This window comes from Cloeon dipterum, chromosome X, assembly GCF_949628265.1.
Source record: "Cloeon dipterum chromosome X, ieCloDipt1.1, whole genome shotgun sequence".
NCBI lineage: Eukaryota > Metazoa > Arthropoda > Insecta > Ephemeroptera > Baetidae > Cloeon > Cloeon dipterum.
This window is the reverse complement of record NC_088790.1, coordinates 2,812,185-2,835,269: the sequence shown is the minus strand read 5'-3', so window position 1 is coordinate 2,835,269 and position 23,085 is coordinate 2,812,185. Positions and strand designations below refer to the sequence as shown.

The 23,085-nt window shown below is 38.2% G+C and overlaps 4 protein-coding genes across 5 annotated transcripts; 2 read left to right on the top strand and 2 right to left on the bottom strand.

The window, feature by feature from the left end:
* Positions 1–568: 568 nt before the first annotated feature.
* Positions 569–1,745, top strand: mRpL21 (mitochondrial ribosomal protein L21). The gene is made up of 5 exons (XM_065495436.1): positions 569–790; positions 851–979; positions 1,035–1,198; positions 1,252–1,408; positions 1,553–1,745. Exons 1-5 carry the CDS (start codon positions 730–732, stop codon positions 1,633–1,635), a joined length of 594 nt encoding a protein of 197 aa, XP_065351508.1. The 5' UTR covers positions 569–729; the 3' UTR covers positions 1,636–1,745.
* Positions 1,746–3,017: 1,272 nt separating this feature from the next.
* On the top strand, positions 3,018–11,309 carry LOC135946930 (glutamate receptor ionotropic, kainate 2-like). 2 transcript variants are annotated; one of them, XM_065495424.1, is made up of 17 exons: positions 3,018–3,221; positions 3,272–3,427; positions 4,153–4,340; positions 4,392–4,549; positions 4,608–4,749; positions 4,798–4,965; positions 5,072–5,224; positions 5,284–5,502; positions 5,552–5,758; positions 5,823–5,907; positions 5,959–6,097; positions 7,840–7,977; positions 8,635–8,833; positions 9,309–9,540; positions 10,659–10,774; positions 10,833–10,985; positions 11,043–11,309. In XM_065495424.1, exons 1-17 carry the CDS (start codon positions 3,125–3,127, stop codon positions 11,193–11,195), a joined length of 2,703 nt encoding a protein of 900 aa, XP_065351496.1. In that variant the 5' UTR covers positions 3,018–3,124; the 3' UTR covers positions 11,196–11,309. The 2 variants fall into 2 exon arrangements, with proteins under 2 accessions (XP_065351496.1, XP_065351494.1); XM_065495422.1 differs by lacking the exon at positions 7,840–7,977 and adding an exon at positions 7,390–7,527 and having other exon boundaries at positions 3,020–3,221.
* Positions 11,310–12,932: 1,623 nt separating this feature from the next.
* On the bottom strand, positions 12,933–19,029 carry LOC135946935 (protein THEM6). The gene is made up of 4 exons (XM_065495435.1): positions 18,881–19,029; positions 16,117–16,294; positions 13,783–13,997; positions 12,933–13,730 (listed from the first exon to the last, which is right to left on the bottom strand). Exons 2-4 carry the CDS (start codon positions 16,277–16,279, stop codon positions 13,449–13,451), a joined length of 660 nt encoding a protein of 219 aa, XP_065351507.1. The 5' UTR covers positions 16,280–16,294; positions 18,881–19,029; the 3' UTR covers positions 12,933–13,448.
* A 518-nt stretch (positions 19,030–19,547) lies between these two features.
* gkt (glaikit) lies at positions 19,548–22,834 on the bottom strand. The gene is made up of 10 exons (XM_065495332.1): positions 22,637–22,834; positions 22,419–22,577; positions 22,169–22,363; positions 22,015–22,117; positions 21,842–21,958; positions 21,688–21,783; positions 21,358–21,519; positions 21,047–21,296; positions 19,762–20,079; positions 19,548–19,711 (listed from the first exon to the last, which is right to left on the bottom strand). Exons 1-10 carry the CDS (start codon positions 22,716–22,718, stop codon positions 19,577–19,579), a joined length of 1,617 nt encoding a protein of 538 aa, XP_065351404.1. The 5' UTR covers positions 22,719–22,834; the 3' UTR covers positions 19,548–19,576.
* Between the last annotated feature and the right edge of the window lie 251 nt (positions 22,835–23,085).

Genomic DNA, 23,085 nt, shown 5'->3' with positions numbered 1-23,085 from the left:
GGCTCTCGCGATCGCAGCCACTGCCGACCACCGTGCTCGCTTTTGTTTTTCAATTACATTTTTCTAAGCATAAAAATAGCACTCAGCGAATTAATTGTGTGTATATTTTTTTTCTCTCCAGCCTGTTGAATGTCAAACAATTGAAATTGCCAATAACACAATTTATCTTTTTCCAGCTGCATTAGTGCGAGAAGGGAAACTATACACTGAAGTGAAAAAAATTAACGCGAAATTTCCAGAACCACGATAATTTCATTTAATGATGCAAACCAGCGCTTCTTTTGGCTTCTCTAAAAATTAATCACTGTTAAAGAATGTGTTATTGAAATGTGTAACTATTTTTGTTTATTCTGAGAAGGGGAGAATTCAATAGGGAAAAGCTTTAAACTGGTTGAGCATTACTGTGACTTATGCAACCCGCTCGATTTAAAGAATTATTTCAACGCTGTGCACCACTAGCGCCATCTCTACGTGAGGGACGAATTCTTTGGAACGAACTCAACAGGACTGGCAAATCCACCATAGCAGGCTACCCCGATTGCTGCTATCGTGACGTCACAAGCCTGTCTGGTCGACAATCAATCTTAAGCAATATGGCGGATCCTCCGATCCGATCGTGAATTCTTTGCTCTTGTGGATTTAAAATCACCATGTGTTCAGAGACTCTGTTTACTTTATGAATAGGGCTGTGTTTTTATTAAGAATTTCTCGTTAACTATTAGATACACAATGAATATCGTTCGAAATTTGTCCAAGAAATCCTCAAGTTGCTTAGATCATCTTCGAGGCGGTGAGTTTTTCTTACATTTGATGAGAATTTGTATGAGATACATATTTTTCGCTTTTACAGGACAGTTGTTTTCATTACCCTCACGTTTGGGCATTGCAACGACAATAAGGGAGAACAGTTCCAACGCTGCAGGTCCGAAATTGCAGGTGCATGAACCAGTCGTAAGCGAAGAAAAAACAGCGTTGAATGGTAAGCAAGTGGTAAAGAAAATGAAATTCGTGTTAACTCTAAACTGATTTTACAGAAACGCTGAGGAAAATCAATAGCAAGTTGGCTGCAAATGCCGAAGGACGGCTCTTCGCCCTAATCCACGTTTGCGGCAAGCAATTCAGAGTGACTCCTGAGGACCTGATCGCTATCGAGGGACACTGGGCTCCAGATGCAGGTGAACGAATCAGACTTGAAAAGGTAAATTTATCATACAAATTTCAACTGTAGTTTTCATTAAATTATCCTCTCAGGTCCTGCTGGTTGGTAGCAGAGACTTCACCGTGGTGGGAAAGCCACTTTTGCCTCAAGAACTGGTCAGTGTGGAAGCAACGGTCGTCGAAAAGTCCTTGTCGCACACTAGGATACATTTCAAAAAGATTCCAAGAGGGAACTACAACCGCACTCATTGTGAGTACAGTCATTTTTGTTTTATTTAAACCAGATTAATTGCAGAGGGGAAGCTTCAAAGTTGTACTATAATTAATTAATTTAAATTTTGCAATTTTAATGGCATTAACAGTAAGTAAAATTCATTTTTGTTTCTTTTTTCAGTGCACCGAGAACCACTCACAATTCTCAGAATAAATTACATCAAAATTAACGAACAACTAGTTTCATCAAAAGCAAGTGAATAGACAGACAGTAAATATTGTACCTTAGTTTAATTTAATTCAGATTGTTCATGGATTATCAGAATTGTGTAAATGGCGGATTTCCCGCATGAATAAATGTTGTCATATGAAAATGAATTTTTTTAATTGTAAAAACAAGCAAGGATAGCGCACCAAATATTCGGAAAGTAAAAAAAAAATTAATACCATTCGAATTACTTAGTTCAAAGTTAATATTTTCGATATTCGCGGTTTTCCGAATTTTGGAGACATTCTACAGCTGAATAGATTAGGCTGTTGGGTCATTAAAAGAGTATTCCAGAAGCTCATGAAATTAAGTTTCCAAGTCCTCTATCCAATTTTCCGGAAAAGTCGTTCTGAAAATTGACTCCAGTAACCAGAAACAAATGTAAAAGTGGCAAAATAAAACTTTATATTTATAAAAAGTATCGTTATATATAGGTCTACTGAACTCCGTTGAATTGCTGCACGCAATTTTCCACTGGAAATAATAACTGTGGAAAATCCTGCACTTTTCCAAAAGCCTATCATCATTCGATTCGTTTCGCTGAGCAGATTCCAAAAATATAAAATTGATAGAAATCCGACCACCTAATGATTTATCTATCTCTAATTTTCTGGAAAAGCCGTTTTTAAATTTGACTCGTTTTCCAGTAAAAAATGATTTTTTTATGAAAAAAACTATCTAAGCAAAATAAAAACTCTTCATCAAGCCGTTTTTTTCAGCACGCGATTTTCCCAGAGCACGTTTCCATTTGAAAATTTTGGAAAATTCATGAACTTCAATTTCGTAATACGCCAATCAATCAATACAACGTTGTAAACTTAAGCATATTAATATGAAAGTGACATATCATTCGATTCGTCTCGCTGAGCAGATTCCGAAAATGTATATTTTATTAAAATCCGATCACTGAAGTGCTTTCCTCTCGCCAATTTCCCGGAAAATTCGTTCAAACTCGTATTTTCCAGAAAAAATTCTTAAGCTTGCTTTAAGTAAAACCGTCAAAGAACAAATGATAATACTACGACAAGCTGATAAATTTCTGCACGGGGTTTTTCAAAACACTTTCCTCTATTGGAAATGTTTGGAAAATTGCGAAATTTAAAAAAAAAGTAAGCAAATCAGCACATCATTCTATTCGTCTCGCTGAGCGGATTCCAAAAATTTGTATTAAATTAAAATCCGACTTCGTATCAAAAAATACGACAGTTTGATATTTTTTTAACAAAAAAAAAATTGATTTTTATACTTTAAAATTCCTATGATATATTTCAATTTTAAATATATTTGCCATTAAAACTGCCAGCCGTATAAATACGTAAGAAATTATGTTATTTATATCCTAGAATTGGCTCTGGCCGTCAAGATGCTTAAGTTTTCACATCTAGTCTAAAAATAGCGCCAGTCTGCGGCGCAGCCAAGAGGAAGCAGTTTGCTCTTGGATTCTTTGAGCGTCGTCCGCAATGTTTTGACCGAAACTTATTCAAAATGGGCATAATGAACCATTCGTTTTTACTCGTGGGCCTCTTTCTGGGCCTCGCATCCACGGGTTGGGCCGCGCTTTACCCGGAACTGGTGCACATCGGTAAGATTTCGCGCTGGAATTCGTGTCTGAAATGACCCAGTTTCGCGCAGGCGGACTCTTCCATCCCGAAGACAATTTGCAGGAAATCGCCTTTAGGTATGCCGTCGAGAGGGTGAATATGGACAGGACCGTGCTGCCCAAAACCACCCTGGTGCCCATTATCGAGCACGTTCCAACCTTGGACAGCTTCAAGACTGCCCAGAAAGGTAGAGATTTTTTTTAGATTTAATTTAAATTGCCGTAAAATTCAAAATTGGGTTTAAAATGCAGTTTTGGACGTAATTTGGCTGACATTTTTTTAGACCCATTTTACCAAGACAAATTGATCGGTGGGTTGACGTTCCCACTTGGGTTAGTTCCCGGTTTGGCTCAGAATGATTGAAAACGATATCTTGAACCAGAAAAATCTAAAATCTAGGGACTTTTCCGATCGATTTATCTTGTCAATTAGTCTGCGAATAAATTGAAATCACGATTCGATTTTTCAATAATGCACCAGTTGCGTGAGCCCTTATTGTTAGTGTTTGAATCCACCAATAGATGGCGCCAGTGGTTTCTTTAGATTTTAATTAACTTTTCCGCTGTGATTTAAGACTCAATCCTGCTGCTGTACATTCTGCTTCTAGAATTATTTCTTTAGACGTGCTGAAAAGAATCAGTCCAGCCATTCGCCGTAGAAACGTTGGAAAAGATTTTTTTTTTAAAAAAATAGTGGTTTTCACGATTCTACGGCGATTGGCTTTACCGATTTTGGTTTTCAGCACGTCAAAAGAAAAGATATGAAATAAAGAATGCACAGTGCCAGGATTGAGTCTGAAATCGCAGCGGAAGTGCATTGAAAATAAATTTATTTCGAAAATATACGGTGGCGCCATCTGTTGGCGGCTTCGAACACTAAGTAAAACATTTTTTTACATTTGGGTCCGTGCAGTTTGCAACTTGGCAGGCAGGGGTGTGGCTGCGATTTTCGGGCCACAGTCGAGGACGACTGCTGGCATGGTGCAGTCGATTTGCGACAATAAGGAAATCCCGCACATCCAAACACATTGGGACCCGAAAGAAGTCCCTCCAAACAGTGTCCAGATAAATATGTATCCGGAGCCGCACATCTTCGCTTTGGTAAATTCCATTCTTTTACATAATATTCTAGAAATTTACTCCGTTAATTAGGCCTTGAAAGCGGTGGTCAGGGATATGGGTTGGAAAACATTTACAGTTTTGTATCAACGCCACGAGGCGCTGATCCGACTGCAGGAGGTGCTCAAAGACCACGGTCCAAGCGACCCTCCTGTCACAGTCCGCCAATTGGATGAGGGAAACGACTTCAGGTTTAGATTTAACTCTCGCTATACTGATTTTTTTTTTAATTTCACTTGCGCATTTTAGGCCGTTGCTGAAGCAAGTGCAGGCTTCGTCCGAGTCTCATATAATATTAGACTGTGACATTGACAAAATAATAGAAATTCTACGCCAAGCCAAAGAAGTCAAAATGATGGAGGACTACCAAAGCTATCTCATTATCACAATGGTATTTTTGCAAATTTAATCGGTGAATTTTTCAACCAGTCCTTTTCAGGATTTGCACATTGTCGATTTAGAAGAGTTTCGTTACGGCAGAACGAACATCACGTCTCTCAGAATTTTGGACCCGACCAGTCAGGACGTGCAAAATGTCGTTCAGGACTGGATTTTCGGTGAAATGCGGAGGGGCCGAGTTTTGCAACTAACAGCCAGTCAAGTGACAGTAAGAGCACTGCTGGAATTTGATTTCCGACAGTTCCCATCGATTCCTAGGTGGAACTGTCGAAAATCAAATTAAGTATAAGACTTAAAAATACTGTTCTCTTCAGACTGACGTGGCTTTAATGTACGATGCCGTGCACCTTTTTGCGCGCGCCCTCCATGATTTGTCGTCTTCGCAGCGAATCAATATCAAGCCGCTGAGCTGCGACAAACAGGACACTTGGCCGCACGGCTACAGCTTGATCAATTACATGAGAGTCGTAAGGGATTTTGGCTTAAAAACGAATATAGTGTTTGAATACTGAGGAATTTTGTGCAGATGGAGACCAAGGGGTTGACTGGGCCTGTCAAATTTGACAACGTCGGCCTCCGAACTGATTTTACCCTGGATCTGGTCGAGTGGCAAAGAGGAAGCTTGATCAAAAGTGCCACTTGGGATCCGCAGATAGGAATCAACCACACCATTTCTGACAGCGAAATAAGGAATTTGATTATTGAAAATCTCCAAAATAAGACGTTCATCGTTTCGTCACGAATTGTAAGAAATTTTCTACATTTTGATTTTATTTTTAGTTATTTCGCATTAGGGTGCTCCATACCTGATGTTCAAAACGAATGGCGAAAAGCTCACGGGAAATGATAGATTTGAAGGATACTCGATTGATCTAATTGATGGAATTTCGCAAATCTTGGGCTTTAAATACGAGTTCCAGCTAGTTCCGGATGGCCGCTATGGAAGCTACAATCCGGTCACCAAAAAATGGGACGGTTTAGTCAAACAACTTTTAGAAAGGGTAATATAATATAACCAGCTTCATTTGGGCCAAAATTCATTTCCTATATTTCACATTTTCACAGAAAGCCGATCTCGCTATTTGTGATTTAACTATAACATACGATAGAGAAGGGGCCGTTGATTTTACCATGCCTTTCATGAATCTAGGTAAAATCGTTTCAATTTTTTTCGCAAATTCTAGATTTTGCTTTGCTTCAGGTATTAGCATTCTCTACAGCAAGCCTGTGAAGCAGCCACCAAACTTATTCTCCTTCCTTTCTCCACTATCCGTCGACGTTTGGCTCTACATGGCCACAGCATACCTGGGAGTCTCTGTTATTTTGTACTTCTTGGCCAGGTACTACCCCCACGCCTCCTTAGATAACGCTAATTTTGTTTTCAGGATTTAACTAGAATTTTCCAGTGGAAGTTGGTTAGACATTTTAGATAGTTTAACAAGGGATCCCTGGCTTTGTTTGCATCTATTACAATTTTTTTCCTCAATTGTGTTCAATTTAGTATTTTTATTCGAATTAAGGACAGACCAAATTTAAAAAAATGGCGCAATTTGGAAAAAAATATAATTTTTTTAGTAAACGCAAAAAAATGTTGCAAAGTGCAATATCATCTACTGCCCTGAAATTCTAAAATGGCTTCTTAATCGATGCGAAATTAATCTGGTAAAATTTGGAGACCAACCAATCAAAATCCTAGGAGCAGATAGATTTTGAAGTTTTAAAAATGCGATTTTTGCACTTTCTCCATAAGGATCACATGGGAAATCGAAAACTCGCTATTTTTTTCCAAACGGAGGAAACTTAAGCTGTTTTACCGACTACATCGCTCGCAAAAGACCGCCGCCGGTCTGGAAAGCAATTTTCAGATTTTTCGCGCCCATAGAAAAATTAAAATTATTTTTTTTTTTAGATTATTTCGGCTTCATGGTTCGACGAGCAAATTGTTTATTTTTTGTTAAAATTCGGTTGCTTGTCAGATCGTCGACCACAACCCCTCATCGGACAGGTCTCGGGAGGGGCTTTTACCTCCGGTACTCTAAACTGCCCTTTTGTAGAGTACCCCGACCTGAAATCTGCTCTGAGACCGGTTGAACGTTTTTTCAGTAATTTCGAGCACATATGGACGATTTTTTTTTCCATTGCCTGTCAACGACCTTTCTCAGGTCGCGCGACCTCTGAACTGCTTTTTGCCGACGCTCTTGGACAATTTCGCCGCCTTAACGGACAGTTTTCCAAAGAGTGCTAGCCACTTGTAATTACTTTTTAGAAATTTTTTTAAAAATTTTTATTTTCATGAAAAACTAAAAATACCCTGAACTCGGAAATGATGCTAGATTGGAAATTTCAATTTTTATTTCATGAAGGTCTACACGTTTGAGGCGAAAAAAATTGCAAGCTAGAGCAGAACACTCAGAGTTTCCTATTTTTATTATCAACATTTGTTAGTATTTTAGCTTAGAATTGGCCCATATTATAAAACCCCTATTAAATAGCCGTAGAAGTAATTAGAAATTTTTCACTTAAACATCTTTAAATCCCCTTTCCAGGCCCGACGTTCCATCTGGCTGATATTTTGGATTTTCTCACCTTGATCCACATAAAACAATTATTATTTTAATCATTTGAATCACAGGTTGTCGCCGAACGAATGGCAAAATCCGCACCCGTGCAATCCAGAACCGGACGAGCTCGAGTCACAATTTAACATGCCCAACTCGTTGTGGTTCACTATCGGTTCCCTCATGCAGCAAGGTTGCGACTTTTTGCCCAAGTAAGAGACTCCTCCCCCCATTTTGTCCAGCAAAACTGTTATGTAATTATATGATATTCACTCTGAACATGATAAAACATTTTGCAATGCACTTGAATGATAATTGCGCGGTTTTGACACACACAAACACACTTTGAGCCCTTTGACTAATACCAAAAATAGCCGACTGACAAAACGTTTTCAGCTGCAGCCGCGCGGATGCAAATACGCTCGACCCTCTCTGTTATGCAGCCAGTTTTTTGTTTTGCTAAATCCGGATGGATGGTCAAAATTTTATTTTGTATACTGGGACGTACTTGACTTGCATTGCAGAATTACCCCTTATGAATGGACCAGTCCTCACCCTTGCAACAATGAACCCGAAGAACTGGAAAATAACCTCACTCTATGTAACCTGATTTGGCATAATTGTGGTTCAATCATGCAGCAAGGCTCAGATATTGCCCCAAAGTAAGCAGGCGCATTAGTTGGCTTTTAATAATGTTTTGTAGTAGTATACATATTAATTAATTCAACTGCAACGCGAGAATTTGTTTCTTATAGCAGGCGAAGAGTAAAGCAAGTATTACTATTTTACCCCTCGATTCTTCTTATATTAAATCCATATCAGTTGTACTAAAAATTTAAAGATCTCGCGATTTACGAAAGCAAAAATTCTCGCAATTTTGGTTTGAAATTTTGTAGGTAGATTGGACTCTATTATCGCAATAAAATTATTAGGCTTTCAAATAATTCTCATCTCTGTAGACGATTATTCTATCTTTAATTTCACTGGTACCTTGCTAATGTGGTATAGAATAACGCTTTTTGCTTCTTATTCTCTCAACCTAACTGTTCTGCTTCCTAACCACGCATGAGGTCATCAGAATATATATTTCTTCACAGACTTTTATTTTTCATATGACCGCAACCATCGTGTGTGTCTTTTTCAGTTCTGTTGGCAAATATTCAAAAGCTACTCAAACCTCTGTAAATAAACCAAACTAAGGGATGACTATCCGAGGGGGACTGTTAATTGTAAATAATATATTCACCCTCCTGTGCACCGATGAATTAAAAAAGACCTTTTTGTTGTACTATAATATTTATCTTCTTGGAAACGATTAGGGCCGTGTCGACCAGAATGGTGGCTGGCATGTGGTGGTTTTTCACCCTGATCATGATTTCGTCCTACACCGCCAATCTAGCCGCTTTCCTGACCGTCGAGAGGATGGACGCCACCATCGAGTCGGCCGAGGACTTGGCCAAGCAGACCAAAATCAAATACGGAGCCGTGTCTGGAGGCTCGACCCTCTCCTTTTTCGCTGTGAGCACATTTTCTTAGTCCAATCCCGAAATTGCTGTCCAACAGAATGGAATTTGTCCGAATATATTTTGTTCGTAATAGGGAAGCTGTTTAAAATTATTTTCGGGACAGGTATCTCGATAAGCATTTTATTTTTAATTTTAAATTAAAAATTGACACTTTCATTAACTTCAAATTAAAAATTCTGAGACATTTGCACTTCAAGCAAAATGTTGTTTCTACGTTTCGGGTTTTCTCGAAGAAATAAGAAAATGTTCCTGGGACTGTGCCGAAGTTGGGAAATTATTCTATGGATAAAATAATGTTGACAAAGATTTATCGAGAGGACTAATTTAATTCTGCAGTTTTGTGAATAAACCTTTTGCACGTTTTATCATCCATTACTCAATTTTTCTGACATATTCCTGTTTGGGCAAGTTCCGAAATCCCCCTTTTCGGACTCATCATGATGAATTCCGCCTATTATTTGCCGCAGAACTCGAACTTTTCGCTCTACCAAAAAATGTACTCATTCATGGAGCAGACGAGGCCGAGCGTGTTTGTGTCAAACAATGCCGAGGGCGTCGAGCGCGTGGCGAAAAGCAAACGAACCTACGCCTTTTTCATGGAATCCACTTCCATCGAATACGTGGTCGAGAGGAACTGCGACCTGCAGCAAGTCGGCGGGCTGCTCGACTCCAAGGGATACGGGGTAGCCATGCCCTTGAGTGAGTGCAAATTACAAATCACCTCTCGAAATGTGTCTTAGAGGGCTGTTTCCCCGAGATTTTTTGGCATTCACAAAAATGAGAAAATTCTTACAATTTGAGTAGTTTTTCAATTAATATACGGGATTTTTAAAATTTGATAAGAATGGAATAAGTTAATTGCTGCCCTAAAGTGAGATGCAAAAAGGTTGAAAGTTCATGTGGATTTTGAAAATTTCAAAGTTGCCTGATTGGTTGAACATGCTGGGAGTCACCTCTAAGGTCAGAAAAGACCGTCAGAACAGGCGGAAAATCAATCCCCGGCGTCAGGGTAGCTCTCAAGCGATCAGAAGCCACTTTTACGACGCCTGGTGGGCTCTGTAACGGTTTGATTTTCAAGATATGCACACTATTGGAATGGCGAAGTCGAGAGCTTTCAGAATATGCGCAATTCGACTCTTTTGGAAGACATCAGGGCGATTTCAGGGTACTCAGGAACGAGATCAGGGCGATTTCTGAGCGCCCTGGTTGCTTTCAAAAGGGGTCGAGTTGACCATATTCTGAAAGCTCTCGACTTGGCCGTTCCAACGGTGTAAAAATTACGCAAATCGAATCATTACAGAACCCGCCAGGCGTCAATAAAGTGGCTACCGATCGCTCGATGGCTACCCTGACGCCAGGGTTCGACTTTTTACCTATCCTGATGGTCTCGTCCAAGGGTAAAAATCAAACAATCATAAGATTTAAATTTTTCTAAAAATTCACCTCAAAGCTCAAAAACACCCTTTTTTCAACCTTTCACCCTTCGTATCTCAATAACTAGTAGTTTCAACCTCCTGAAAAATTCTAGGCATGTTATATACACTTAGAAAAACATTTTTTTCTATAAAAAAATGAAAAAAAATATTTTTGAGGAATTTCAAACTAATTCAAAATTCTAATAAATTTAATGGTTGGAATTTAAACTGTCGGATTGGGCATCTTTTGGCACAATTTGTCATAAATTGTAGACATTCCCGTTTTATGTCCACCGTTCCAGCCTGATTTGCCGCATAAACTAATTGAAATTCAATTAACAAATTAATTAATTTCGATCCCTCTATAAAATATTTTTTTGAATTATTGATTCCGTGATGCAGATTCGCCTTACCGCACTGCTATTAGTGGCGCCGTGTTGAAGCTGCAAGAGGAGGGCAAATTGTACGCGCTTAAAAATAAATGGTGGAAAGAAATGCACGGCGGCGGAGCTTGCAAGGTAAATTTATTCAGCACGGCGCTTTTGGCAAATTGAAAATCGAACATGCATTTGGCAGCAAAGCGTGGCCGTGGCGAGTGCCGGTCCTGAACTCGGCATGTCCAACGTCGGCGGCGTTTTCGTCGTTCTAATCGGCGGCATGATGGGCTCGTTGATCGTCGCCATTCTCGAATTCCTGTGGAACACGCGCAAAGTGGCGGTCGAGGAAAGGGTGCGTATTTTCTGCGTCGATATCAGCAAAAGCAATCGGTTTGTTTGATTGTTTCAGGCGAGTTTCCTTGAAACGCTGAAGGAAGAGATCAGATTCGCGCTCGATTGTGCAGCAAACACAAAGCCCGTTCGGAAACCCAAGTCGCAGTCTCCCGCGGGCAGTTCCACTCCTTCCTACGATAAATTACAGCAGCCACGAGACTCTCAGTAAAGAAAAATATATCAGTTTTAAATTACCGCAACTCTTGTGTGAAGTAATCATCTTTGCTCATGTTTTAGTAATATTTTGTACTATATATAATTAAATACGTATTTCAGTCGTGTATTTCACACTTTTATTACTTTTCCTCACGTCTCACTAACCAACAAGGTAAAATATTTAATATTTTTCTTCAAAACCACAGAGGTGTGTGTAATTGTAACAAGCAATCACAATTATTTTCGTGCTTACAAGCTACAAGGAGGGCGCGCACCTGTAAATCCAATAAAAGTTAATTTAAAAAAAAAAAAAAAAAAATCAAGTTCAGGAGTCTTTCTTCGCCTGTTAAACCGAGTTTTTCAATTTTTAGAGTTGTTAGCACAATAAAACACAGCTAGAAATACCCGCTAATTTTGGGTTTTTCCGCATTTTGCCAAATTTTCCCCTTAATAAAAGAGCATAATTTGGCGCCAAAATATAGAAAGTATGAAAAATCGTGTTATTTTTTTTTTAATGTGGCACTGAAATTTGGTCATAAAAGTGTAGCATTATTTATGATCTGCTGCTATAAAAATGCAAGTTTGTGCGATTGATACAATATTTCTGATTTAAAATTTAAAAAGATTTTTAATTTATAGATATTATTTCCTTTCCCATATTTTCTCAGAAAGCCGTTTTTAAAAATGACTCGCACTTTCTTTGGAAAAAATCAATTTTGGAAAAACTGCGATTTTACCAGGGGGAAATTGGGGGAAAATCACGAATTTTCGCTTAGTATGAATATGACTCATCATTCGATTCATTTCGCTGAGCAGATTCCAAAAATATAAAATTTATTGGAATACGACGACTTTGACTTTTTCCTTTCCCAATTTCCAATGAAAAGCCATTTTAACAATTGACTTCGCTTTCATCAAATTTGAAATAGACAAACTAAGGTTTGATATTTTGTAAACTATCTTGGAAAAAATTGCAGCTCAACGAGAAGCCATTAAAGCTCTGCACGTGATTTTCTCAGTACATGTTTCCGTTGGAAAATTGTGGAAAATCCTGAATTTAACAAAAATATGCATTCAATTCATCTCGCTGAGCAGATTCCTAAATTTCAATCGCCAGAAAAGCTTGTTCCTATCTCAAATTTCCCGGAAAAGACGTTTGACAGATTTTTAGTAGAAATATCAAATTGGAAAATAGGCAAATTTTATGATTTTCTCGTTCAAGCCATTAAATTTTTTATGTGATTTTCCCATAACGCTTTTCAATGGTTGGAAAATGCTGGAAAAATCCAAAAACGTTAAAATTTTCAAGAAACCCGTCCACTTTTCAAGAAATTATGGCAGTTTAAAATTCCTGTAATGATTTTTGTATCATCTTTTTCATCACAAACCGAAAAAAAACAGCACAATTTTCGAATTCAAGGTGCGCTCTCCTTGCTGGTCATCAGTACAAACAATTTCCAGGTGACACGATAGGCTGCACAGTTAATAATATAATTTATTGTTTCCGCGCTGCCGCCAAGAAAGCGACGCGCCTTTTGTGCGAGAGAGCAAGTAGTGCGTGGTGCCCTAGACAGTTGCAAGTACACCTCGACCTTGAAATCATCACAAACGCAATTTATGCGCTTGCATCAAGAAGTGCAGCATGCGCAGCCAACACTTTCCAGCGGAGAATATCCGAGTTTATTCTTTTCTTCCTGCTTGCCAACTCTCAGCATGACAGCAGCGAGCGAAAAATGGAATTTATTTTTACACATGTATTGAAGGTTCAGCCTATTTTGTTTAATATGTATGTTGCAGTAGGAAAAAGGAAATCGAATATACAAACAATAGGAAAAACTGTCAGTCGCGATAGGGCTTCTTTAAGAAGGTAACGATTTTTTAATTCTTAAATAGGGTCGTAAATTTAATTAAGTAAAGCTTTACAGGCCAAAAATTAAGATCAATAAGCAGTTTGCGAAATTTAGCAAGCCTTTTTTCGTCTTTAAAATCTGGACTGAGGAACAGAATTTGCCAAATTTCTCGATTTTTTTCGCTTCATTTCGATCCCTCTCGTTTTCGATTTTATTTCTAGGGATGTTTCTGTAAAGCTTTACTTTAAATACTAATGTGCACTAAATAAAACTGGCAAGAGTAAAAACAAATCACAAGAGAGCGGAACAAACTTAAATACAACCAAAAATACCATTTTACAATTTATTTAAGCAAAAAAGCCCCTGTGCAATAATTTTTTAAGTATGTCTAGAATCACAACTATCATGGAAGTATTTCAGCACTCGTTTTTTCTTAGATTCGCACTTGATAGATCATTGAACTCGATCCACTTCTGAATGTGCGCAGGCACTTCAGGGCGCTCGAAGGGAGACTCGACGGCGATGTCGGCGCTCGGCTTCTTGCACCCGCGGGCTTTGCCGAGCAAATCCTTCATCACCTCTTCAGCATTGCAATCGATTATTCTCTGCCTGCAGACGACGATTGCGTTGATGAACTTGTCTTTTGGCGTGATGAAGCGGTGCTCCATAAAAACAGATTTGTCGTCCCAACAAACAATCTACGATTCAACTTTTAATTTAATTTTCTTAGACTCAATGAATAGTTCTCACCTTGGATTCAATTTTGTAAATGCAGAAGGGTTTGATGAAGCGGCGGTAGCGAACGGTGCACGCGCCCTGAACGACGGCGCCACCTTTGGATTTGATCGCCCTGTAGAGTCCTGACCTCTCGTAAAAGTCCACTCTGGCGAAGTCCAATTCCCTAAGGTATCGAGCGTTGTTCATGTGGAAGAGTAGCGTGTCCACGTCGTTTGTCAAGCAAACACCTGCAATTGCCACAAATTCACGAAGTTAGTGCATTGAAAGATTATTTCCTGACAAGATTCCTGACCAAAAATTCCCGGAAAATCAGAGTGAATTTTGTAGAAACGGGCCCGTGGGAGTGGACAAAATCGCGAATATCTCGAGTTCTAATGAAGCTAGAACCTAAATTTTGGTGTCAAAAGATACCTAATCATATGGCCGACAACTTTTATGTTGGCATAAATTTGTTTTGATCTTAATTTGAAATTTTTGGAATACCCAAAATAGGTAATTTTAAACTCTAAACTGAATTTTTAATATAAAATTTGTCAATAAGACCAGAAACAATTTCAAAATTTCCGCAAAAAGTGCAATCCTATAAAGGAAATTTACTAAAATTGGAAGCAGGGATGAACACGATAGAATTACTTGATTTCGCAAAGCAATATCGAAAGGACACGAAAGTAAACAATGTTTTCCTATCCATTTTCTATTATTAGCATGAGGGATGTACCTATAATTTTAATGCATGTAATATATCACCCATCTAATGTTGTGTACAGAGTGTTTAATGCGACGCACGACCATGAAATAGACCTATTAGTATACTCGGAAGTAATTGGCAGCCGTAACTGCACATATGCCAAGAAGTGAAGGCTTTCTACTGGTTAAACTATCTATCTATCCTGCAGCAGAAAAGAAATAACAGCGCGCGCACTGATAGTAATCACCGGCACCTGTGCGCCATTAGCTTTTCATTTCATTTCATTTTTAAAAGAAGATGTGTGGAAATTTCCCGGATTGCAGTATAAATTAAAATGTGAAAAAATAAACGCGCAATCCTCTCACTTTAGAAAAGTGAGCAGAAAACGCAGTCTCTTGCCACACGTGAGGATTCAAATAAAACCGAAAGTGGAGAAACTATCACTTTTCTGATAAACAAATGAAAATTTTCTTGGGATAAACGCGTGCAGAAATTTTAATTTTTTATCTGGTTTCAATTTTACCATGTATTTTGAAACAAGAAAATATTTCCAGAATTTTATGAGCCGCTGAGTTATAAAGGCAAACTTGTTCTTCATTTAAATCAGAGCCTTAAAGGCCAATGACTATACAGTTCACCGAGGAACAGTTTTGGCAAAATTATCGTTTTTTCGCTTGATTTCGATCTCTCACGTCGTGAACTATCCAATGGTGTGCGAATTTTGAAGAAAATTTCCTTACATCGCGAAATAAATCGTGATCTTACAGTAGGGAGACAGTACTTGATTAGCATGCGGATTTTTCCAAAAATTTAGAAGAATTATTTCAAGGGATTTTTCGCAAATTTTCTGTAAAACTTTACTTAAATTCGATTTTTATAGAAAATAATTGAGTTCCAGCTTGGTTCGCTTCTTGATGTTTGAGCATTTGCATTATTTGCAGCGTCGTCAACTTTTTTACTCAAAGAAAATGAGAAATAAATGTCATTATTGCCGAACTCATTAGAAGACGAAGCAAGTTGCCGCTAATGCACGTTTTTGCAACGAGGCATATTGTCTTAAATCGATTTTAATGAAGAACACAGAATATTGCAAGAAAAAGGTATCTATTTTTTGGTAACAAAGAGATGGCTGAGCAAATTGCGCTAACCTTGAAAATGCTCAAGTCATTTTATGGATAGAACATACTTAAACGACTTTTTTTAAGTGGGCGCGCGCGTAAGCACTCCAAATGCAGGATCTAAAGTTAAAAATGGGACTTGACTGCATGATACCATTTTTGAAAAGCCCTATTGTCATCCATGCTTTCCGTTTATTCTTGCGAAAATGATGAGCGCTGAAGTTGCAAGTACTTGCGTACAGGCGTTTTCTTTTGTTTGAGTAGCTGTCGGAGCTTTAAATGACGCTGCATTTAAAATCATGTTTAGTCTGCGATGCGCAGTGAAAAAAAACTTATTTTCTTGGCCTGAAATTTTTGCAACCATTTTTCCTAAAATTTTAGTTAGTTTTCTAAGCTAGTTTTCATAAAGTCAAGCTTCATTTTCAGCTTTTCCAGGAAATTGGATGGAGAAAAGTATTTTTTAGCATTTGCAAAATAAACTTTTAAGTAATTTCATCAATTTAACATAAAAAAACCGGTTGATAATTATTTGATAGGTACCTGTTACAGTTGTGGTGTCTAGGATGTGTACCTTCTTCTTGAACAGCTTTGCAATCGCGATACAGAGGATGGTCCTGAGGAAGTAGTGAAGCTCGAGAGTGGAGTAGAGGAGCAAAATCAGCAGCAAGGCGCCGATGATGAACCAGTAGTAGCACTCCTCCATCGCAGCCGGCCGAATCTGAGCAACAGAAGCCAGCCCGCGATCAGAATTTCCTTTTAACAATTTCGCCAGTCGGAGAAGGAGAATATAAATTTCTTAATCTTTTTTGTCGTTTTTGAGATCCCTCCTCTTTTTGCTAAACGCCTTCTATTGTTCAGCTCGTTTTTTTGCACATTAAAATGTGCATGTCAGCATCTCAGATGTATTAATAAGTGTTGTCGCTAAAAATATGCGTGGATGGCAATGCACCCTCAATCATCATGACAGGGAAATACATGCGTAATCCAAGCGTTTAAAATAACCATAAACAGAATAAAAAAATGATGACTAAATCGTGGTCCTATTATATTCTCAGCGGCTCATCACAACAATTGCTTGCAAATTATCGTGTTTAAATTTAAATTTGACGAGAATGTGACGTCAATAACGAACACTTCAGAAATAACGATGTAAATATACTTGAAGAAAATAAATCATCCTCCGAAAATTCGTTTTAAGCAGAAGAGGAAAGTTAAATTAAAATCTCCTGAAATTGCTGGGTATTTTTCTAGTAAAATAGCTATTTCTTTAGGCAGGATCGAAAGAAATGCGTTTCCTTGTTTGGCATGTATTGTGGACACATTAGGTTTAAATTCCAGGAAATGCCTGTAATTTACAAGAGGTCGGCGATTTTTTTGAAAATTACACGTTTTGCGGTTGAGATAAATTGAAAATTTCGGTGTCTAAAATTTAGTTCATGACATGGTAAACAATTTTAGATCATTTTTACCAACTTGGAGGTCAAGGTCACACACGTGATTGTAACGTTTGAAACCCCAAATATCTCGAAGAACAACATTTTTCAAAGTTTGGAAATGCCAAAATGAGTCCCATTTAGTGGAGAATAACATAAAAGAGCAGGAATAGTTTTTTGTTTTTTTCTCAAGATGTAGGACTCAAAAGTTAAAAAACGTTTTTCTTCGTTTTTTTGCACCCTGATTTTGCCCAGATTTCGAGTAGATTTGATTTCAGCATGATTATAATCATCTAGAATTTTGAGAGGTATCGGTTAGGGGTTGGAACTCCTTGCCTCGTGACGTTTTTGATTTCAATTCAAACCTTTTGCGCCATCATTAATTCCATTAATTCATATCTGCGGACTTGTTTTTCCTGCGTTAATTACCGAACGCATATAGTTTCAGTTCTTCAGAGGACCCTGAATGATAACTAAATATGACTTTTAGATGGTTTCTGAGCCTATTTAGAAGGTTTAAGATGGACGTTTTTTACGTAACAAGGAAAACGCACTGTGATTTTCCTTCACTAAAATGAATGATTGAACGCTTTATCCCCGCCCTTTTAAAAATCATGCCTGAACTTTAATCCACCTTTTTAATTGCTATATTGCTTACCACCAAAACGAACAAAAGGCGTGAATTTTTACCGTGTACTTATATGTTTTCAATTTCTTGAAAATATGTTTGAAATGAACTGCGCATCAAAATAATTTTAAACCAAAACAAAAATAATTTTTATGTTTTAAACAGGTTTAAAAATCACAATCAATACCTTCATTTAGCATGCGAGTAAATATGATTTGACTGAAATTGTGATCAAAAAGTATTTTTAGGCTACAAAAATTCAAATGAAACGAACTGTTAAGTCCCCAGCATTATTCCTTGAATTTCTTGCCGTTTTAGACAGTTTTAAATTTTTAGTACGAATCAAGTGGCAAATTTCAGTCCTAGCTGTATATATTAAGCGTTGAAAGCGACAGTAATCATACAATGTAAAACGCTATCTTACGTTAACAGCCGCTCTGCTATAGTTCCGGCAATTGATTCACTCCTCTGTATATTTTTTTATGAAATAAGGCTTCCGCCAGAGCTCGAACCTGACTAGGACAAGTTGATAAAATAATTTGAGCTGCTTATTTGAGAAAACTTTCATTGCATAACAATATTTTGATGAAAGACGAATAACAAAAATATAACAATTTGTTTTCTTAAAGTTTTTGATAATAACTGAGAAGAGATTAAATAATTATAAAAATTGGGAGGAAAACGCATCGATTTTTGCATTAACCTATCAAATTATTTATCAATATCGGACCATAAATGGCAAGGTTTTGGCAGGGATGCCCTTGAGATGAGCTATATACTTCCCATCGCATCCCTTTGCTCCAATCGACACACGCACTGCACACCGGTGTCTGGAGTTATCGATCTGCCCCACTGTGCACGAAAATAGTGTCAGCTCACGAGCCCTGCTTAAAATCCGTCCGTGACTTAACGCAAAGTAAGCAAATAACTAATTGCCGCTGTTGCAACCCCCATTATTACAAACACGGAGGCAGATTGACCGTCGGTCCGCACAACAGGCAGGCACACGTACGTACGTTGGGATCGATAAATTATATATGAAGTCACGAAAGGCCGAAAGGGGCTCACCCCCATTAAACACCGAGGGAAATTACTGTCGCACACCCTTTCAAATAATCAAAATATATATGATTACTCTTAACTTCTTTTTTTTATCAAAAAATCTAGTAATAATAGGGATGATTGAATAAAATTTTGATTTTTCTTGCAATGTGTCAAAAATATTCGTTTAAAAATCACTCACATCACAGATTCATGGTGCAAAAGTGGCCCAGAGAGATCAAAGGTTGGTTGGCGACATCTCTGCTGCACACCGGCACCAATCGGCTCGGCAACTGCACTGCAACCGCTTCACTCTCGCCACTGCAGGATGTTCGGCTAGATTTTCCTTTCCCCCCACCACGCATGCTCCCTGAATTGGACTTTTATTATTGCTCTGCGCTCGCTCCACATTTTTGACGCGTACCTTGCTATTGATCCTATCAATTTTCAATTTGCAAAAAAATGTTATTAATTTTTAAAGTGAATTGATTCAGGGCTACATTTGAAAATTATTTAAATTGTTGATCGACAAACAATTTGTTTTAATCAAACAAGGACCTTTTGCTAAAAGCAAAGATTCAAAATGTTCAAATTTACTGCGAAATTTGCAGCGCTTGTCTACATTTTCTTGGCAGATTTAGATTACTCGAACCTTTTAAGAAAACTTTTTGTTGGGAAATAAAATAAGCTTTCAAGTAAGGAGACAATATGATCATTTGCTATCTTTGCAGCCACTTTTCTCAAAACCTTTTAGGGCAATTTTCTTGAAAAAAATTCAGACTGAAGAGGGTTTCCTTTTAAATATAACTTTTTCGACGAGTGTGTTATTTTTAAGTAATCACAAGAATTTGAAAACTGAAAATGTAAAAATTTATTTCAACTTAATAAAAAATTATTCCTACTGGACCATATACTCTGCGACCCACAGTTTGTCGGACGACTCGTACTTCACAGGCGGCAAATCAAACGGGAAAGGCAATTTCTCGCCTTCCTGCGACGCCAAATGGGAGATGTCGAAATGATTTTTCTGAATCTGAAAAAAATATTTATAAAAAGGCCCTTAAAAGATGATTTCACTCTCACCATCAGTTGCGGGATGAATAAAACGCCTGCTTCGTAGGATAAAATATTCTGGCCTTTACCCTGATGCGTGCTGCGGCCCCACGCGGCCTTGGACAGGTTGGAACTGGTCAGCAGGAACCACGCTGCTTTCTTCCAGTCGGGAGAGAGTCGGCAGTAGGTTTTGATGTGCGGCATTGCGCGGCTTCTCTTCCTGCCGTCTGCGCGCCACTTGTGCACGAACTCCGTCAGCCAGGTTTGGTTGCGGTGGGTGGCGAACGAGTACGGAAGACAACCCCCACCTGACAAGCTGTCCTTCACATCTTTAAGGCACGGATAGACCTGAAAATAAAGGCAGGGAATGTCCAAAAGAACGAAATTCATGGTTTCGGCATAGTTTAAGATGAAATTATGGCCAGTAGGGGTTGAGTGATGGGGGAGAACCCCAAAAACTATTCAGCTCACTAGGGGAAGTCAAGCTAAGTCGAATGGTGGGCAGTTTTTGCATGTCTGACGCTTAGAATTGGAGATTTAGCGATTACAACATTATCAAAAATTCAAAAATTTTGTTATTTCTAAATTTCGAATTTAAAAAACAAGGCCGGAAAGCTCCAAGAAAATTTCACACAAGTTCACACGTACCCTGAGACCACTTTATAAAGGCGTTTCGGATTTTTAAAATGTTAAAAATTGAAAAAAACACCCGGAAATTTTTTAATGAGATTTGGTGACCTTTGACCTTAATGGATGACTTTAAATTTGGTGTTCATTAGATCGGGCTTGACAACAATTTTAAAAAATGAGTCATCACATTCTCAAAGTTCTCCAAAAATGTCCCGTAAAACCCACAAAAACGAAAATTATTGACATTTTTTTTCTAACGTTTTTCATTTTTGTTCAAAATAATCGCAGGAAAAAAATTGGATTTTGTACGGAAAATCAGTGAAATCTGAAGAAACGGGCTTCTCGGTGTTCACATAATTGACATCAGGCGTCGGTAAAACACATTACCAAATGTAAATTTAATACTAATGATCGCTTGAGGGTACTCTGACGCCAGGAGGGTTAAATTTCTTACCGGTTCTGATGATTTCATCTCACCACAGGGGTGACCTCCAGCATTTTCGTGCAGAAACACCCAACTAACGCTGAGAGGCCCGTTTCTTCAGATTTCACCCTGATTTTCCGGTAAAACTTCATTACATTAAATCTGCAATTGATTTTGATATTCCTAAAAAAACAGTATGTCTAAAAAATATAAATATATAACAAGAAAAGACCCTAAAAAATAATTTAAAAAAATAATTACCATTTTAAGCGGAGTTTTGGATTGCGCATTTGCGGCACTGCCCAGCATGGCAACCTTGAGTTGGCTTTCAAGCCAGTCAGAAGGCATGCTGCCCAGCGAGCCTATAGAAGAGCACTGCACCACCAGGGGCCAGTTCGGTTCAACAGCTTCGGCCCTGACGAACTTTTGCAGCAGCGACTTGACTCGACCAAGGCCCCACTGTCTCACTTCGCTGCTTCCAGTTGAAGGGACGGAAGCAACTAAACACACCCTGTCGAATTTCAGTTGTTTTAAATTTCGAATTTTAAAAAAAATGTATATCAACACATTACTTGACTTCAGAAAAATCAGCTCCGCGAACAAGTTGAATCCATTTTTCCAAATCTTTCAGTTTGTATGCTCCGAGGTACGATGCCAAAGCCGACCTGAATCCTGAGCAAGACTCGCCCTTGCTCTTGTCCGGCGCTGGTGGGCAAGATGGTGATATCCACACCCTGATTACAAAACAGTTTTTTTTTTCAAAATTTAAGTTTTTCTGACCGTCGAGGAGGCGAAATTGACGGGCACCGGCAAAATCGCATAAAAACATTCCTCAGGTCACGTGACCAGAGGAAGGTCGGTGACAGTTAAGGTAAGGAAGGAATTTGTTTTTTTTCACATACCCTTGGGAGTAGTCGTTCCAGTCTTCTTCTATAAGATTAGCTGTTGACACAACTACCCTGATACTTTTGTCTTTGTAGAGAAATATTGACATTTTTCTGCAAATTTATTATTTGTTATAAAGGGGGTTTCTACCCTGACGCCTAGTTTTCTTACGTATGATGATGACCAAACATAGATTTCGGCTTCACACAGACAGCTTTGATCATGTTTTTCCGACTCTTCAGGTCTTCAACGTTGCTTGTTTCGTACAAAGCCAGCAAAGGCTTGTCTCTGGGATTAAAATTACTATTTAAAAATTAATTCGAATAAAATAGGCAAATTCTTACAAGCATTTCGACACAGCCAAATTTTTCATTAGAAAATTAACGTCAATCATGAAGTTAATTTGCAGGGACTCCTCAATTTCTCCCAAGCTTTCATCGTACAGATCTGAAATGGGATCATTTAATTGTTTTATTTCAAGATTAAAACCCAACAAACCGGCCAAACTGATGCTAAGGCGTTCTTCTAGTGTTTGAGGAATGTTTGGAACAACTGTCATGAAGAAGTGAAAAGGAGCCGCATTTTCCCATTTTGATAAAACACTCGACTTCTTATTGTCAGCAGGTTTTGCTTCTTTGGCACGACTGTGCGACGAACTACTCCCAGCAGCTGAAGATTGGCCAGACACAGAAGCTAAATTGTTTGAGATTTAATAACTTTAATTTATTTAACAAAATATACAACTAACCAGCATAATCAGAAGCCATCGCCTTGTGTTTTTTAACGGACAAAACAACACCAACTTGTTGTTTAATGACATCGTGCGAGAGTTCCGTTTTGAAGCTGCTGGGAATTTCGAAACTGTCGCTCCCAGTGTTTAATCCGAGTTGCTCTATTAAATCATTCACTGTAGAAAGAGAAAATTACTTAAATTATTTTAAAATTTTATTTATTTCAAGCACTTACAGTGAGCATGAGAGTATTCCCTGAAATGAATCGGATTGAGCCGGTAACATTTTCTGCCAAAGCTGCACTCATCTTTTGCCATTTGCAATTCAGATTTTGCCAAAGTTGTACTTTAATTGAAACCGTTTTGCATCAGTAAAAAAGTGGCTTAACTGGCTTAACTTTGAAATAAAATGAACTAGTGGCTTTAGTGAAACCTCTGACAGGAGTTGTTGTTGTGTGATAACAATATCCTTGTAACAAGCCACCTTGGTCTACGAATATTTTCTGTCTATATTCTCAGTATAGAGATAAGCACTCTCAGAACAGTCACCAAACGCGTCTTTGCCTCTCATGTTAATGACTTTGTCCTGCAACCGATATTTTAGTGTAATGTGTAATTGCAGCAAAAAAGATTTATAATCATTGAAACCTATAAGCTGCAAGATTCCTAAATATCGGTAGCAGAA

Coding starts and splice junctions, on each gene's coding strand:
- mRpL21 (XM_065495436.1), top strand. CDS start 730: ATGAATATCGTTCGAAATTTGTCCAAGAAATCCTCAAGTTGCTTAGAT. Junction 980..1,034: donor AGAAAAAACAGCGTTGAATG/GTAAGCAAGTGG, acceptor CTGATTTTACAG/AAACGCTGAGGAAAATCAAT. Junction 1,199..1,251: donor AACGAATCAGACTTGAAAAG/GTAAATTTATCA, acceptor TTATCCTCTCAG/GTCCTGCTGGTTGGTAGCAG.
- LOC135946930 (XM_065495424.1), top strand. CDS start 3,125: ATGGGCATAATGAACCATTCGTTTTTACTCGTGGGCCTCTTTCTGGGC. Junction 4,341..4,391: donor AGCCGCACATCTTCGCTTTG/GTAAATTCCATT, acceptor TCCGTTAATTAG/GCCTTGAAAGCGGTGGTCAG. Junction 5,503..5,551: donor TCATCGTTTCGTCACGAATT/GTAAGAAATTTT, acceptor ATTTCGCATTAG/GGTGCTCCATACCTGATGTT.
- LOC135946935 (XM_065495435.1), bottom strand. CDS start 16,279: ATGGAGGAGTGCTACTACTGGTTCATCATCGGCGCCTTGCTGCTGATT. Junction 13,998..16,116: donor AGACACCACAACTGTAACAG/GTACCTATCAAA, acceptor TGGCAATTGCAG/GTGTTTGCTTGACAAACGAC. Junction 13,731..13,782: donor TTTACAAAATTGAATCCAAG/GTGAGAACTATT, acceptor GTTGAATCGTAG/ATTGTTTGTTGGGACGACAA.
- gkt (XM_065495332.1), bottom strand. CDS start 22,718: ATGGCAAAAGATGAGTGCAGCTTTGGCAGAAAATGTTACCGGCTCAAT. Junction 21,959..22,014: donor TTGGCTGTGTCGAAATGCTT/GTAAGAATTTGC, acceptor TTTTAATCCCAG/AGACAAGCCTTTGCTGGCTT. Junction 21,784..21,841: donor ATGTTTGGTCATCATCATAC/GTAAGAAAACTA, acceptor ATAAATTTGCAG/AAAAATGTCAATATTTCTCT.